The sequence below is a fragment of the Myripristis murdjan genome, chromosome 2 (assembly GCF_902150065.1).
Source record: "Myripristis murdjan chromosome 2, fMyrMur1.1, whole genome shotgun sequence".
NCBI classification, from domain to species: Eukaryota; Metazoa; Chordata; class Actinopteri; order Holocentriformes; family Holocentridae; genus Myripristis; species Myripristis murdjan.
The window spans coordinates 7,803,511-7,820,222 of record NC_043981.1 but is presented as its reverse complement, the minus strand read 5'-3'; the positions used below and the strand labels follow the sequence as shown (position 1 = coordinate 7,820,222).

General features: G+C 40.4%; 1 protein-coding gene across 1 annotated transcript; it reads left to right on the top strand.

Annotated features, from left to right (window-relative positions):
* Window positions 1-2,483: 2,483 nt before the first annotated feature.
* Window positions 2,484-16,209, top strand: slc19a1 (solute carrier family 19 member 1). Its single transcript, XM_030074335.1, has 6 exons — window positions 2,484-2,543; window positions 3,700-4,362; window positions 9,054-9,834; window positions 11,616-11,808; window positions 13,236-13,377; window positions 13,853-16,209. Exons 2-6 carry the CDS (start codon window positions 4,066-4,068, stop codon window positions 14,051-14,053), a joined length of 1,614 nt encoding a protein of 537 aa, XP_029930195.1. The 5' UTR covers window positions 2,484-2,543; window positions 3,700-4,065; the 3' UTR covers window positions 14,054-16,209.
* Window positions 16,210-16,712: the final 503 nt, after the last annotated feature.

Genomic DNA, 16,712 nt, shown 5'->3' with positions numbered 1-16,712 from the left:
TTAGACTGGTCCAGCTGAGCCTGGCTGGTGGACAAATCTCTGTACAGGGTACAGCTGTATCCAGGTGTACCCTGCATATACATATACATACATATGTATATGTATACACATATGTCTATATCTGTATCTATAGGTCTATATAGATATAGATATAGATATAGATGTATATACAGAGAGAGAGAGAGAGAGAGAGAGAGAGAGAGAGAGAGAGAGAGAGAAACTGGCATCCAATTCTCAGTCTACAAACTGTCCTCGTTTGGTTTAGGTATTATTGTCCTTGGCAGAGGCTTGCAGGTAGTGGTATATTATCTATGACTTCTTCAAACATAGGAAACTGAAAAAAGGAGTTAATCTGATCTCTGCTAGGGCACTGCGCTCTCAAAAAACAGGTTTACTGGTGGTTGCCAAAATTTCTAAGACTGGAACGGGAGGCAGATCCTTCCAATTCCAGGCTCCACATTTTAAGAGTAGACTTAAAACCTTCCTCTTTGACAAAGCGTATAGTTAGGGTCGGCCCAGGTTGCCCTGGACCAGCCCTTAGTTATGCTGCTATGGGCCTGGACTGTCGGGGGACTTCATATCATGTTCTGAGCACTTTCCTCTTTCCTCATCTTCTTCTTCCCTCTTCTTCTCTTTTCTTCTTTTCTCTTCCTCTCCCCCTCTATACCCCTCCACCCCCACCCCACCCCCCGATTTCAACTCCTCTCCTTTTTACTCAGTGCATGTTATTGTTGTCCTCGGCCCCTTTGCTTTCGTTGTGCTTTCTGTATCTTGTCTAGGTCATACTGTCCTGCTCGTCCTGGAAGGTCATCCAGCTGCAGACCAGAAGGCTGGATGCTGCGTGTCACTACCATCTAGATTACCTGTCAGGATGCTCTGGTGTTCTGTTGTCATTTGTCCCATTTGGCCCTTATCTCCCTGTCTCTGTCTCTTTGTCTCTCTCTCTCACCTCTCCACCCAACCGGTCCAGGTAGATGACCGCCCGCCCTGAGTCTGGTTCTACCTGAGGGTTCTTCCCGTTAAAGGGGAGTTTTACCTCGCCTCTGTCGCCAAGAGCATGCTCAGGAGGGAATCTGTTGGGTTTCTTTGTTTGTTTTCTTCTGTAATTTGTAGAGTGTGTTCTTTACCTGCTCTTCCTGTAAAGCATCATGAGATAACCTTTGTTGTGATTTGACACTATATAAATAAAGATTGGTTGATTGATTGAAAGTCTTAAATAACATTGTTTCCAGGAGATTTTTCGTCTTAAAAACCCACAATGCAATCAGTCTTTTCTTCATATTTTTATGTTGCTCTGGGGTATGTATATTCTGGTAGAATTCTGTTATTTTATGGGGAGCAAAAAAAAAAAAAAAAAAAAAAAAAAAATAGATTTTTTGAAAATACATTCAAATATATAATCATTTCAGACATGTGTTCAATATATTGTACAATGAAACAGGAGTATGCATTAAAAAAATCAAATGAAAAATCATCAGGAAAATTAGATTCCATTAATATAAAATCAACTTTCCTCCTCAGTGACAATAAGCTAAATATATTTGGGTTGTGGACTGTTGGTTGGAACAAAACGAGACATTTGAGGAAATCACTTGGGCTGCTGGAAATTTTGGTCAACGTTTTTCACCATTACCTGACAATTTATGGACCAAACAACTGATTAATTCATTGAGAAAATAATGGCCGAAGCCGTCACTAATGAAAATAACTTTTGGCTGCCGCTCTAAAGCCTACAACCTTAAAGTAGCACCAAGCATACACATTACACAGAAATTTCTCCTGACACTGGTTCCCGGTAAGGGTTAGAATTCCAGTTTAAAATGTTTTTATTACATATGAGGCATTGCATCTGTGCACCTCAGTACATTGAGCACTCAGGCTGAATGCATATCCTACAACTGTAGACTGTACTCACATCTGTCTGACAGAGACAACTCACAACTCACCTATGTATAGTTCTGTTTAAACACCTAGCACCTTAACTGTTTATTTATTATTTGTACTACCTCTTGTACTGCCACATTTTTTGCACAGTTGTACGATATATTTTGCATTTATTCTATTTAATCTATCTGCTTTATATTGTACAGTGTGTGTTTTTTTATGTTTCTACTGATGTTGTTGTAACAGAATAATTTCCCAGTTTGGGATCAATAAAATAAATCTATCTATCTATCTATCTATCTATCTATCTATCTATCTATCTATCTATCTATCTATCTATCTACTCAGTATGATTAAGACAGACAATATGGATGAAGACCTCAGGAAGACTGCAGTTCAGGAGCTCAGCGTTCAAACTGTAACGAACTAAAGCACAAGTTTTCTTTGAGTTTATTTGACAGACAGGATCAGTGGGCAGGATTTCATGTCTGCGCCACATTCCTGAGCAAAAGGGGGCGCTAATGCTCCCTAATGCGCTGGTTGCTACCGCCGTGTATTAACTACAAAGACGAAGAAGAAGCAATCAACGCGAATGGGAATGCCCTGTGCGTGTAACCAATGCTTACAGATGGGGCACGCGTTGTACACGCTCATGAGAGGTATGCAGCAGTCAAATATTAACTTTATATTCCCTACACCTGGATACCAAACGTAGTATACATTATTTTAGGTAGGAAAGGTGGCGGGTCGTGCTGTATCGAGGTTGTATTTGTTCATGTTTGCCTGTGTTTGTCGGAACGGTGACAATTTAAGGCGCGTTGTTGTGAAGCTCTGTTAATGTAAGCTAACTAAGTAGCCTGCTTGAAATTTCTAGCGGGGTCAGAAACTGTGGACAGACGTGTTTGCCGTGTTGTTATCCCGGCCTGGAATAACGTAACCTGCGTAACCAAAGTGGGCTAGCCATTGTTTGTGTAACTTTGCGTTAGAAATTACGGGCTATTGGTGCGGAATACTAATGTGTGTTAGCTTCAGCAAGCAAACACACATGCCTGCTGTCTTACCAAAGCGCTTGTGTAACTTGTTTGGGATTCCCGCTTGAGTAACCCCGAGACGTTCAGCGCGTTCCTTTGGAGCGGACAGCACACCAAATCTCATGGAAAAATCTGGAAATTTGTTGTTGCATCGCGTGTTGGCACACACCCACACACACTTTGACAGAGCAGTACTTGAAGCGTTATTGGCTTCTGGTGAATGCGGCTTAGACCTGGTCCCAAATATCAAATATTGTCAAAATAAATAAATCTATTAAAAAATAGATAATAATAGATTTACAGTGTGTTTACCTATGTCTACATGAAAAATACCAGATTTCTGAATGGAGTTTGCCTGAATTTGTTTGAGTTACAGCAGCATGTCATTATAAAATTTGCATATGCCTTAGAGCTGTGCATTATGTAAAAAAATCAAACATCACATGACCATTGCTGCTTTCACAAAGTATTTACACAGTGACATTTTGACAGTAAGCTGTAATGTGAATATAATGTCCAAAGCAGGTAGAGGCAAATAGTGGAAAAGCAGCTTAAGACATAATTTGTCATATCATGCCATGACCATGTGCACAATTCCCGGTGATATCTATTCTTATAACATGATATCAGTGTAATATTAATATATTGCCCAGCCCTGATATGGGGTTTGGCTCTGCAATGTTATGCCACCTTTTCACTTACAAAGGCTGGAGTGTAGGAGTGTCACCTGCCATATGACTGTGCATTACGTCAGACTAATTGACAACATTGTTATCTTTTACAGGTTCACAATGACAGGAGACCCAGCTGTTGGATAGCTTGCTTTCAATCATTGTCACTGTGGAATGGAGCAAAGGTCAACAGCTACATGCAAACAGCAGCATGTAGCTGTTTAACTGCACTAGACCATTTGTTCTCATCCTCGTCCATTTCACGGACATGAGAGTCTTGGCATCGGGCACAAGGATAGGGTTGGGAGCACACCAAAACCCTGAACCTGACCAGTTGAATTACTGAACCCAAACAATTGGGTGTATCCATTTTTTTCATTCCATTTGTAAGAAACTAGTCTTTTATGACCAAACAAGCTGCCACATGGTAGTTTGACATCAACAACGATTACACTTGGCACCACAAACCAGCTGTCACAATGGTGCTGGATGATACTGCAGCCAGTGAAGACAGACTGGAAGGGGAACGAGAGGCCCAGAAGCAGCCAAAATCTGAGGACCTGCGAGGACAGGGAGAGCGGGACGCAGAGATGGCTGCCTCTGCTTCTGAAGTCCTCTCGCCTGCTGATGGCCTCCCTGAAACCAGGAACCCCCAGATTTGGAAGTGGTCCGTCATATTCCTGTGCTGCTTTGGGTTTATGGCATCGATAAAGCCCGGGGAGCCCTTCATAACACCATACCTGCTCAGTCCTGAGAAGAACTTCACCAGGGAACAGGTTAGTGATGGCCCCTGATTGGCGTGGGTGCGCGTGTGTGTGTGAAGCTGTATTTGTCTTGGTTCAGTGTGGTGAAAAAGAAATTTGCCTTGTGATATCAAAACAGAGTATGAACTGGAGTTTTTCTAGTGCAAAAAGCCTGACTTGATGCAAGTTAAATCAAATATTCAGGAGGATGATATTTAAGTTGTAGGGCATTCCAGTGTCAGCTGTTGTATTGACTTACACAGTTTGAATCAAGGTTCATATGCAGGAGGCCACCCAGACTAAGTCCAGGCTGAAAATGAATGTAATTTCAGCTCCATGCAGTTTGGCACTCATTATCCAGTGGAATTAATGAATGTTCAGTGGGGAGTATACTGATCCCTCTGTGTGTGGTCAAAGTTCACATTCCTGCAAACTGGGTCAGTAAGGGCCTTTATAAGTTGGACATGGTGAAGTAGCTGCTAAGTTATGAGTGGACTGTGAGTGACCATGACAGGTCACAATGGTCATATCATATCAAGTCAGTTTATTTATAGAGCACATTTAAAAACAAACATTGACCAGTGCTTTACAGAGAGAGTAAAATGATTACAAGAAAAAAAAACACAAGGAATGTGAAATCAAAACAGACATAAATAAGATGATACACGTAATAAAAATAATGAAAGCATAGTATATCTTGGTAAAAGCATATCACAAGCAGTGTTGCACAAACAGCAAATAAAATCCAAATGAAAGCCAGAGAGTGGTCATAATGGCCATAATTGACTAACTTTCAGACCTCACTTTGTGGCAGGCGCCAGCTGGAGTTTGTACGGAGTATATGTCATAGGCTAAAACATGAAAGTGATTATCTGCAAGATTCTCTCTTATTTATTTTGGCAGCACCTTTAGCAAGAGACTTTGGTGTTTTGCAGTGTCTCAGCACTGACCCAACATATTGTGATAGTCACTGTAGACTGCAGGTTCTTACATTTCTTCTTTCCTCTTGCGCTAACTCCAGACATGTACGTGTACAACTTTTTCATAGTAATAAATGTGTTTTTGTGACCACACGAGACCGCACAATAGTGATTCACCCATGGGCTTCACATGATGTCACTGTGTGTACACAGTGCCACCTTCGGGTTCTACTGTGCTGTTGCACTTAGCTTATATTAGTGGAGGGAGAATACCTAATGCTCTGGCAAACTATTCCACAATTTACGGACAACAACTGAAAATGCTCAGTCATCTTTGGTGTTTAACTGGGTGCTTGGAATGGAGAGCGATGACTGGTCAGCGGATCTGAGGGGTTTGGGGAATTTGTTTATTAGTAGTTTCTCACACTTGCTGTGGAACAACACAGCTTGTTGGGGTGTAATTTGAGAGGCTCAGCAACTTCTCTCAAACAGGTTTCAAACTGTCCAGCTACTTCCAGCAGAGTCATGCTTTACCATATTTTGTAACTTCCTGTATTTAATGTTGTCCTCCTTCTGTGGCCTCCCCCATGCAAAATGCTGCCTGGGTTGTTGCTCCTCAGCTGTGAATATGCATACATTTGCTGCATGACTTGATGCATTCGCCTGGAGTAATTTGTTTGAGTGGGGGAAAAATAAGAAACTTATTGACGTTTGGCTGCTGGGACGTTAAAAATTTTCCTTACATAGTAGCCAAGTCTGTCAGACAGTAATTGCAAGCTCCAGTTAAAGTTTAGGCTTATTTTATTTAGGTGACATCAGACTTAATATTCTGAATCATGTTGTATGGGCAGGGGTGGGAGTAACTAATTGAATTTACTTATATTAATGTGATTGAGTAGCTTTTTGTGCACATTTTTCAAATCAAATTTTACATAAGCCCATTTTTGTGTGTTGTATTCTCTTAGGTCTGGAAGCATAAGACACTGGGCCATCGTTCATACACAAATTGTGAACAGTGTCAGAGTTAAAGTTTACACCCCTTTTAAACTTGCATGGAAAAGTTGGCACCAACAAAGTTACTGTATTTTAAAAGTCACTCACCATTTACTTTTCCTTAAGTATATTTTACAGCAGTTGGTTACTCATATTTAAGTAAAATATCAAAGAAGTTAAAATACTTCTACTTGAATAGCAATTTCTAATGCTTTAGGAATTGAGGGGCTGTAAGACAACATTAGTTCAAATAGCGTTTTGGTGTTTGTGTAGCGTAATGTTTGTCATGGTTTTGGCCTTGTGACGTAATATTTGATAATACTGGGTCATGCTGTTAAAAATTGTTTAAATCAAGCTGTGCAGCTGAACAAGAATGAATGCCCCAAGAATAAACGATCATAATGATCAGATATTTGGGACAGTGCCCCTGAATTGAAGGAGATGCCCCTTCTAGACCAGTTATCAAGGCGTCAGCTGTTTCTCATAGACTTGGAGAAATCCATATGGGTGCTGCTACCTCCCACCTAGTAGCCTAATCTGTTTTTACACTCTGCCATTTGGATGTTTTTTGCAACCCAGAATGTATGTTAACACATTTTGATGAATAAAGCAAACTTTTAAATAGTTGTATCCCACAGATGAATGTGATTGACTCTCATAATATATATAACAAGTGACTGCAGGGTATCCGCGGGGTTGTAAAAGGTAGTAAAAGGTAGTAAACAAAAGGAGCCCAAATTAAGGCCCTTAAAAGGTAGTTAAAGGTAACTAACACAATTTTAATTGGTAGTAATTTTTTTCATCATCCCTTCAATATATTATGACTTTTCCATTGATGCTGATTTTTTTCTTTACAGCTCATTTAATTAAAGAAATATTAAAACGAAAAATATGTGCGAGCAGGACACCAGGACCTGTGCTGGTGTTGATAGCCAATCAGTGATCCTGACTGCATTTGCCACCCTGTAGCGTGTACGCGATTGGTTCACCTGCCGCATGTTGCGCTCATGCGGGTCTCAAAACGTCAGTGTGAGCAAGCCACTTGCCGAGATGGGGAAAATGTAAGTTTTCGCAGCTCTGAGCAGTGCTGTAAAATAGCGGTCGCCACTCACCAAATGCGCCTAAAATATTCCCTTGGCGAGTTAATTTTGGAGGTCTACCTGCCACGGTGCGGGTAAATATTTGCACCAAGTCATGCAATAAATTATGCAAGAGGTGGCTTTAAATTCATACGGTGGCTAACGTTAGCGCTTGACCGTTGATGTTTGTGTGTCGCACACCCCTCTATCCCCTCCATCCATAAAGTTGTCCCCCCCCAAAAAAACATTGTTAACACTAATAAATAATTTTCAATTATATAATAATATTCAATGAAAGTACAATGCAAGCGGTGCTAATTATAAATGTAAAACAGTGTGTTTTTAAGTGTTAAAAAGTCCTGCACTCAAGCGAATGCAGGACAGTGAGGGAGAGAGAGGACAGAGAGGACAGACCACAGGAGGAGCAAATACTGAGCTTTTTATTCTTTCAAAAAGTCTGTCAGGATATTAATGTCAGAAATAGTTCATATTTTACTGATATTTTGAATTTGTCTCTAGATATATCTTTTTTTTTGCATTTTAAATTGCATTATTTTGTGGCATCGTTGCATTTCATTTTCTTATTTAATCTAAAAGGGACTGTGTACAGCTCAAACATATACTGTATGTCACTATTTGATGCCATATCTTGCTTTGTTTTTTGTTGACGCTACAAAAAATGTTTTTTGAAGAATAGTTTGTAGTTGGATTATTCAAGATATTTCCTCTAGTTTTAGAGCTTATTTTGAGTTTCTAGTTCTTGTAAAGCTGCTTTAACAGACTGTAGTGGAAATAGAACAGTGAGCAACATGCTGAGCGCTCAACGCTGTACAGCAAGTTTCAAAGGAGCATAACAGAGAAAGAGGGTGGTACAGTTGTGCCAGACAGCAATTTTTTCATGTCCCCCCCAACAATTACTCTCAGAAATTTTGCTGTTTGTTGTCCCCCCCAATAACAAAAATGTCCCCCCCACTCCCCCACCAAAAAAAAAAAAAAAAAAAAAAGCCGCTGCTCAATGCCGTGTTGGTAGTAAAAGATATTTGAAAGGTAGTAAAAAAGGTAGTAAAAGGTAGTAAATTCAACTTGATGATTCCTGTATAAACCCTGGACTACTAATGTCAACGGTGATAGAATGAATGTTCAGAGAAGTGCTTAATGTTTGCATGAAGTACACTGGTAAGGTGAATCCAGGTAAAACCCATTAGCCCTTATTAAATCTATACCAATCACAAAGGAGATGATGTCGATAAACAGAAGCAGAGGAGTTGGAGAAGGCTTTCAAAGCTTTGGGATACTTTGTGCAAAAGTCAGTGTGATGCATTGCAGTATTCATGATCTAAGATGTATAAAATGTTAGTTAGTATTTGAGGTAACATAATATTGCTTTTCATTGGTGTGCAATGATTTTTTAAAACTGAAACCCAGGAAATACGTCTTGTGGAAAAGTCTTTTATTAAGCCTGTGGTTTTTTTGGTATTCTGCTATCAAGTTGCACAACATAGACAGAACACTTGCAAAAGCCCCATTCAGCCTTTTGTGTTGAGTTGTTGGTATATGTTTAATCTGAAAAGAAATAACCTAAATTGTGAGTAAGTTTAATTTTTAAAAATCAAAATGTAATACCAACTGAACCACAGAGGTACAAAGTGAACCATGAAAAGGCTGAACTGTTACACCCCTGTTTTTCATGTAGTTGTGGTCTTTATTTAATTCACCTCACTGTCCTGTCCAGGTGACCAATGAGATCACTCCGGTGCTGTCATACTCCTACATGGCCGTGCTTGTGCCAACCTTCTTGTTGACAGACTACCTGCGCTACAAGCCGGTGCTGATCCTCCAGGCCCTCAGCCAGGTGGCCATCTGGCTCATCATGCTCCTTGGCACCACCCTGCTGGAGATGCAGTTCATGGAGTTCTTCTACGGCATCACAATGGCCTGCCGTGTGGCCTATTCCTCCTACATCTTCTCCCTGGTCAGCCCGGGACTCTACCAGCGCGTGGCCAGCTACTCGCGGTCCTCGGTGCTCATGGGAGTTTTCACCAGCTCGGTACTGGGCCAGCTGTGCATGTCCCTGGGCAACGTGACCTACTTCACCCTTAACCTCCTGTCGTTGGGCTTCGTCAGCTTCAGCCTGCTCCTCTCCATCTGCCTGCCTTGGCCCAAGCGCTCCATGTATTTCAATCGGGCGCAGCAGCAAAGGGAGATGGCGGCCTTAGAAGCCACCAAGGGGGAACTGACCAAAATTAACCCGGATGAGGGCAAGTCGTCTTTGCCGCCCCCTCTGAGACCTTGGTCTTCCTGGAAGAATTCAGTCTTGGTGGAGATGCTGCTGGAGGTGAAGAATGTCGTGAGGAGGCCCAACCTGAGGCTGTGGAGCCTGTGGTGGGTGTTCAACTCCACAGGCTACTACCTGGTGCTCTTCTACGTTCACATCCTATGGAACAAAGTCTACCCGGCCACTGAGAACAAGAACGTTTACAACGGGGGAGTAGAAGCTGCTTCCACTCTACTGGGTAAGAGTTTTCTCTGGAGCTAAGAAGCCCACTGTAAAGTCTAAAGATTAGATGTTGAATATGAATGAGAGTCCATGTGTGAAATGAAGATGGGCATTCATTTTACATATTCATGACCAGATTTAACGGATTACATCAATTGATCAAACACAATATGTTTGAATATATTTGTAATACAACACACGGCATCTGCCAGTGTTTTATTAAGAGGAAAAGATGTGGGACACAATCAGAGCAACGTAAATGCAAAATGACTGGGGACTGATCATAGGTAGACTCCCCAACACAGAAACAAATTTCTGAACACTTTCTTGTCAGGTAAAAATCTAATCACAAAGTTCCTATGCAGGCCTTATTGATTTTGGTATTTGGGTCAAAAAGCATTTTGGAATAATCAAAGCTAGGGAAAAAATAGATATGACTGCTTTTTGGTGACAGTTTTAAAAACTAAGAGTTACAAAGCTTCTTTGTGCTGTGGTGGTGGAATAAAGAAGAGAATATTCACATCAGTTTTATCATTGATATTTCATGGAGTTCAATTGCTTAAATTTGAAAGAAGTGTTAACAGCTGTGGCACCTACAAATTATACGCAGAGTGAGTGTCACATTTGGCTTCCTGGGTATGTAAATGTAAAATTAAAAAAGAGTGTAAAATTCAGCTTCCCCAATTCAGCTTTTTCCCACAGTAACCTATCACTTTATTTGGCCTTTTAAGTGTGCTGTGTCTGTAATTGCAATATGCAGTGTGCTACTGCAGGCTGATGATAAATCTACAAGATAATGAGGTAAAAATTGGACTTTTGGACTCAGTGCAGTCTTTTGGCTTCTGAATCCTGGTGATTATGCTGCTTAGCGTGAGTTTATGGGCAATTTATCATTTAATTTGGTTATTTATTGATTAATTTGCCTTATTATCCACCACACCTTTTGGGTGCCAATATTTTTGGTTTTATCAGCCAAAAATGGACGCATACTTGTAAGCAAAACTGGCATTGCTCTAATGCAGGAATGTGTAATTTTGACCTGTAATGTGAAGGAACCTTGACCGTGTTGAAATGACTGTACAACCCTGTCACCTGTAGTAAAGGGTTTGCATAAGTCATCTCTCAGCCTTATTCACCTGAAGTGATTGTCAGGCTTTTAAATTACGTCAGTATTTGTACTTTAAACAGCTGTAAAACACAACGTTAGCAGAATAAGCATGTTACCTATATGTCTCTTCCAAACAGCTGAAAGGGATGTTGCAAAACAAAATCTATTAGGTAAATGATTAGTTCAAGTTCAGGTTTATTTTGAGGCCAAAATCACTGTTTACAGTCTCAAGAGGTTTACATGTCCACAGGTTTATAAGAAACAAAACGAGATATCACCACCTCACTTAACCCTCATAGCGGGCAAGAAAAAATGGTTCCTATTGAGTGTGTTTGCCCTTTATAGGCTAATTTAAACAAACCAGTAAGTATAGAAGAGACTATGTAGAGTGCCATTGATCCATGAGCAAGCATTTCCTTGCCATAATTTTGAAGGAGCAGAATTTTACAAAAATTTGTGGCTTTGACTGTTATGATATCACACTGTTAAAAAGCAGGCTAATCCATCCTTTGAAAATGACACTCTTTGACTACTCATACAAAATTAAAATAGGTGGCGGTACCTTATCAAAGGCAACTAGTATATCCACTATACTGCAGAATCACTGAATGATCAGCTGTAGGCATTTTAATTTCTCAATTGAAAATTTGAGCAACTTGGAAACTTGCCTTTCTTGTATCGTTATGCAGGTGCGCTGACTTCTTTCGTGGCTGGCTTTGTGAAAATTCGGTGGAACATCTGGTCAGAGCTGGTCATTGCTATCATCACAGCCCTGCAGGCGGGTCTGCTGCTCCTCATGGGCACCACAGAAGACATCTGGGTCTGCTACATAGCCTACATTCTCTTCAGAGGCTTCTACCAGTTCTTGGTGCCTATTGCCATGTAAGTAACTAACTAAATATAGCTGATCAGAAAAAGGAAAATATGTTAATTTACTGCATACATGCAGTGTATACAAAATAACAGCGGTAGAACACAGAGAAAATAAAATCATTGTTTACTGAATATGTAAAAAGTGCCTCTAACTCATCCAGGGTATCCGCGGGGCCTTGAAAAGTATTATAAGGTGATAAATCAATTTTGGGAAAATTAAGACCCTTAAAAAGTATTAAAAAGTCTTATCACGACTTTATAAAGTCTTAAATTGTGAAAGTATTTTTTCTGAATTAGCTGTCCAAGAGTTTGAGTCCCAAAAACTTCGTAAAAGTGTGTGAATTTATTCATTTTTATTAAAAAAACAAAGATGAACAGGTACATAAAAAACTAGGCTATTGTGAGTGCGTTTGTAAATTGTCTCTGAGAGCGCCAGAGCGAGCGGGCGGGTGGAAATTCAGAAGCACAAAGTACGCTCTGGCGCTCCCAGTGCATATTACGAACGCACCGAGATGTTACATGAATCCATGCATTCAACTTAACTAGGGCCGAATCACGGACGGAATCGCGGATAAATAAAAAGGAATCTATTTTTAAATGCGGAATCTGACATAATTTGAATGAAATGCTGTTTTTGTGTGGAATATAAACGTATGTCTGGGGAGAATTACATGGAGGGAAGCAAATCTGGGTGGCACAACCCCTCCAGTCGTTTCACCTGCACCTGCACCACCAAGAAAAAACATTCCAGCACCAGCACTGTACGAGTCCAAAAGGCAGACAAACTTTCCTGCTACAGCAGCGCACTGACATAAATTGTGTAACAAAGTGAAGAGTCGCCACTCCGAAATATTTTCACTGGCTAACAGCAGCACACTGGCTTAGCTTGTCTATTCAGAGAAGAGGTATCACTTCGGATTATTTTTCAATCTATGTTATCACAGGCATATTACTGCTCATTCACACAGGCATACTACTGCTCATGGTAGTTGAATTGTTAGGTCCGTTTGATAATGAACTTACATTTTTAAAACAGATAATAATTTAGCATCTACTCCTTCAAAATAATTTATTGTTCTACAACTCATAAACATACACTAACACTACATACCGAGTGTTTGAGCAACATATCTCCTCTGTTACAAAAGATCCGTGGTAAAAAGTACTCTGTTGTTGTGTGGTGAGGCATTAAAAAATATTGAAAGGGTCTTGAAAAAGTCTTAAAAAGGTATTAAAATTAACTTCAAGATTCCTGCATATACCCTGTCATCACTCATCATGTTCAAGTGTCATTCATGAAAAAACTCACTGTACTGAATTAAATGAAGATGTTAAAGACAGCTCTTGAAACAGATTCCTTTTCCTCACAATTTCACTGAATTGAACTGTTTACTCATGCATTTGATTTGTAGTAATCATCCGTCTTTTCTCCGTAGTTTCCAGATTGCCTCGTCCCTCACCAAGGAGCTCTGCGCCTTGGTGTTTGGTATCAACACTTTCCTGGGGACCATCCTGAAAACCATCATCAACCTGATCGTGTCTGACAAGACCGGCCTGGGACTGCAAGTCCATGCTCAGGTAAAACAGAGTCAAGGCCTATGCAAAGGTCACACACAGAAAAGCACACAAGTTTATAGATTTACTTTGGCAGTGACTTATTTTTTTCCCTAGCTGTGGGGTTAATTTTTAATTCTGTGACTTGACATGTCCATTATAGGGTTAGTCATGCCCAGGTTGTCAGGCCCAGGTTAATGCAAGCATGTATGTATAGATGAACAGGATATACGCATGTAAAGTTGTCATTGGATGAAATTTTAAAATACCGACAACTACTGGTTGTAAAACATTTTATGCCATATATTGGTAATGGATGTAATTGAATTTATTCAACAAAATACTTGTAAAAGCTATTTTACATTTTTTTTTAAATCACATTTTTGATTTTGCTGATACTAGACGTCTTCTGGCATCTATCTAAATGCGTTTCTTTCTTTCTTTCTTTCTTTCTTTCTTTCTTTCTTTCTTTCTTTTTATTGTTTTATTTTTTTTACAGTTTATCGTGTACTTCTTTTATTTCGCCCTGCTCACTGTCGTCTATGTCATCGGTGCTACTGTGGTTATCGTCCGTCACTTTCGAAACCAACCCGGGGCAGGAGGCGGGGCCACTGGGCAGGCCGCGCACACCGAGCTTAGTCCCGTGTCAGCAGATTCAGTCACAGAACCTCTGTCGAACGGCCAAAGCATCAAAGCTTAAGGACAGGGAATTGTTACTTGCCTTAGCTTTCTTTGAGTGAGCCCCGATGTCTGGTAGTAAGTTGAAAGACAATGTTTAAAGTATCGCCACCATTTCAAGCCTGTTGTGATGTTGATGGGGATGGTGGTGAAGTGGTTTCTTCAGTGTTAGTAGGTGAGCCTAAATCATTTAAGTGCCTCATCTGGTACCTAATGGGCCTTTCCCACTGCACAGTACTGACTCGAACATGACTCAACTCTTGTCGCTTTTCTTTAGTTTTCCATTGGGCAAACTTTGGATAGTACCTGGTACCATTTTTGGTATCATCTCCATTGAGTTTCCAAGTGCTGAGTTGATATGAAAATAAAAACACTGCAGACAACAATTGGTCAGAAAGAAATTGAAGAGGTTCAATTGAACAGGAAATGATACAGCAAGACTCGAAACTTGAATCGTAGTTGATAATATATCCATGTATAGATTTTTTTTTTCAGTGAATCTCTTAGTTAAATCATTATTTACATGAAGCAGCCATTTCAAGTTGGTCTTGTTGAAGTTTTTGAAAATAAGACACTCATGTGCAGCGCTGGTAAATAAGGGAGGAAAAACTACTCATCACACCCACAAACTACCAGCGGAGCTTCACCATGAGCGAGTACTATCTGCAGTCGAAAACAAAATCCAGAAAAGTTAAGTTGAGTAGAGTACAGTCGAGTTGAGCTGGTACCATGCAGTGGACAAGGGGTATAAGACTCTTGTAAGGAAGTCGGACCAGCTAAAGATATCTTGTTTTTTGTTGTGTTCACTAGTTATGCTCTTGGAAGATATTGTTGTTTGTAATGATGAAGTCATCGAGGACTAGGCCGTGGAGTTATGGAGGCCCGAGAGCATACAGGTTTTTCTTCCAGCTGAACGTTACACCAGGCGTCTCACTATGGTGTTCATGACATGATGCTGATGCACAGTTTAAAACAGAAGCAAGGATCCAGGACAGATAAAGATCCCAGAAGTTTACTTGCTCGTGGACAATACATCAGCTCATGACTTGAGCATCTAGACAACATTGCAAGCCATGAAAGACACGCTATGGTTTTTCCAACCCTTATTCTACCACGGCGTGCCGTGATTGGCCTATCAATGTGGATGTTTAGGAATTAGGTTACAGATTGTTACGCTCCAGCTTAAGTTGGAAATGGTAAGGTTAAACCAGAGTTAACTGCAGTTAAGGTTATAGTAAAGGAGAAAGACACTGCCATACTCCGATTTTGTGTTTGTTTACCTTTCAAAACAGTCTGGGCTGTTTGGTTGAAACTGTTTGGAAGGTGGCAGTAATGGGCGTTTACAAAAATACATTGCAAGTAATCGGATGTACCATTTGTCTATCATTACCTGACTGAAGTTAAACAAACAGGTTTTGAAGCACATTGTTAGCTTTTTAACATGTTGGTGCACGATTCTTAGCTGCTTTTTTTTTTTTTTTTTGTAAGGAAAATTTGCCTTGTTTCAGTTTCTGATTCAGTGCACTGTAGCCTCTTACTGTCATTATCACCTAAGCCATGCCTGCAGTTCCTCAAAGGGAGCTGACTGATTTGGCAATTTTCTGGCTTCTGATGATGGTTTGGTTGGAGCTTGGCCAGAAGGTTTTGTGAGTCAAACCAAGATCAACTTGGAAGCTCGGCCAGGTATGCAAGGATAGTGGAATATGGGTAGGAAAAACGACGTGTTTGAGACTGCTGGGGAAATGGATAGCTGTCTTAACGGACCTCATGCTTGACAGAAAGCGCACTGCTCAGCTGAAGCTGTAAAGTCTCTCTTAAAGAAATCTTGTGAAAATTGTTCCATGATAACACTGGCATTTTTTGATTTGATATGCCATAGTATTAGACCGTCATTGAAAATGGATGGATAAGTTCGTAAAAATTTCCTGTTTTAGTCTCTGGTTTAAATGAAAACCTGCATACTCTCGGCCCTTCATGGCACATGGTTGCCTTACACTGGACTAATGTGATATTGTGCAAACTTTTAAGAGCAAAATGCTAAGTGATACCATGCTTTTGTATAGTGATAAATCATTGCTAAATCAGGGACCATTATGCAATGGTCAGAATTTTGCTGCAGTTTTTTTTTTTTTTTTTTTTTTTTTTTTTTCACCTACAGATACAGTGGTGGACAAAAGTTTTCAGACACCCTTAAAATTTTACACAATCTCAAATATTATCATGAAATATTTGTGGAAAAATCTTTTTTGTGTTTCAAAAGGTGTGGCTGCATTAGACAGATACAAACAAATACAAATTATATATTTTTTTATTTTTTTGTCGCCTGGCCTTCTGCGTACCCTCACATTAAGGAGGAAGATAAAGCTGGAAACTGGACTCATCTGACCACAGAATCTTCTTCCAGTTCCTGGCTGTCCAGTTCTTGTGTGCCTGGGCCCAACGACGCCGGGCTAACCTCTGTCTCTCATTGATCAGGGGCTTCTTGATAGCCTTGTAGGACCTTAAGCCATGATCTAAAAGTCGGCCACGTACAGTGCGGGTGGAACACTGGACACCAGTTTGGTTTGACCACTGCTGCTGAAGCTCCTGTGATATCATTTGGCGGTTTTGCCTGCACATGCGGATCAGGATGTGGTCATTTCTTGCTGAAGAAACCCTTGGACGCCCAGATCTTGGTTTGT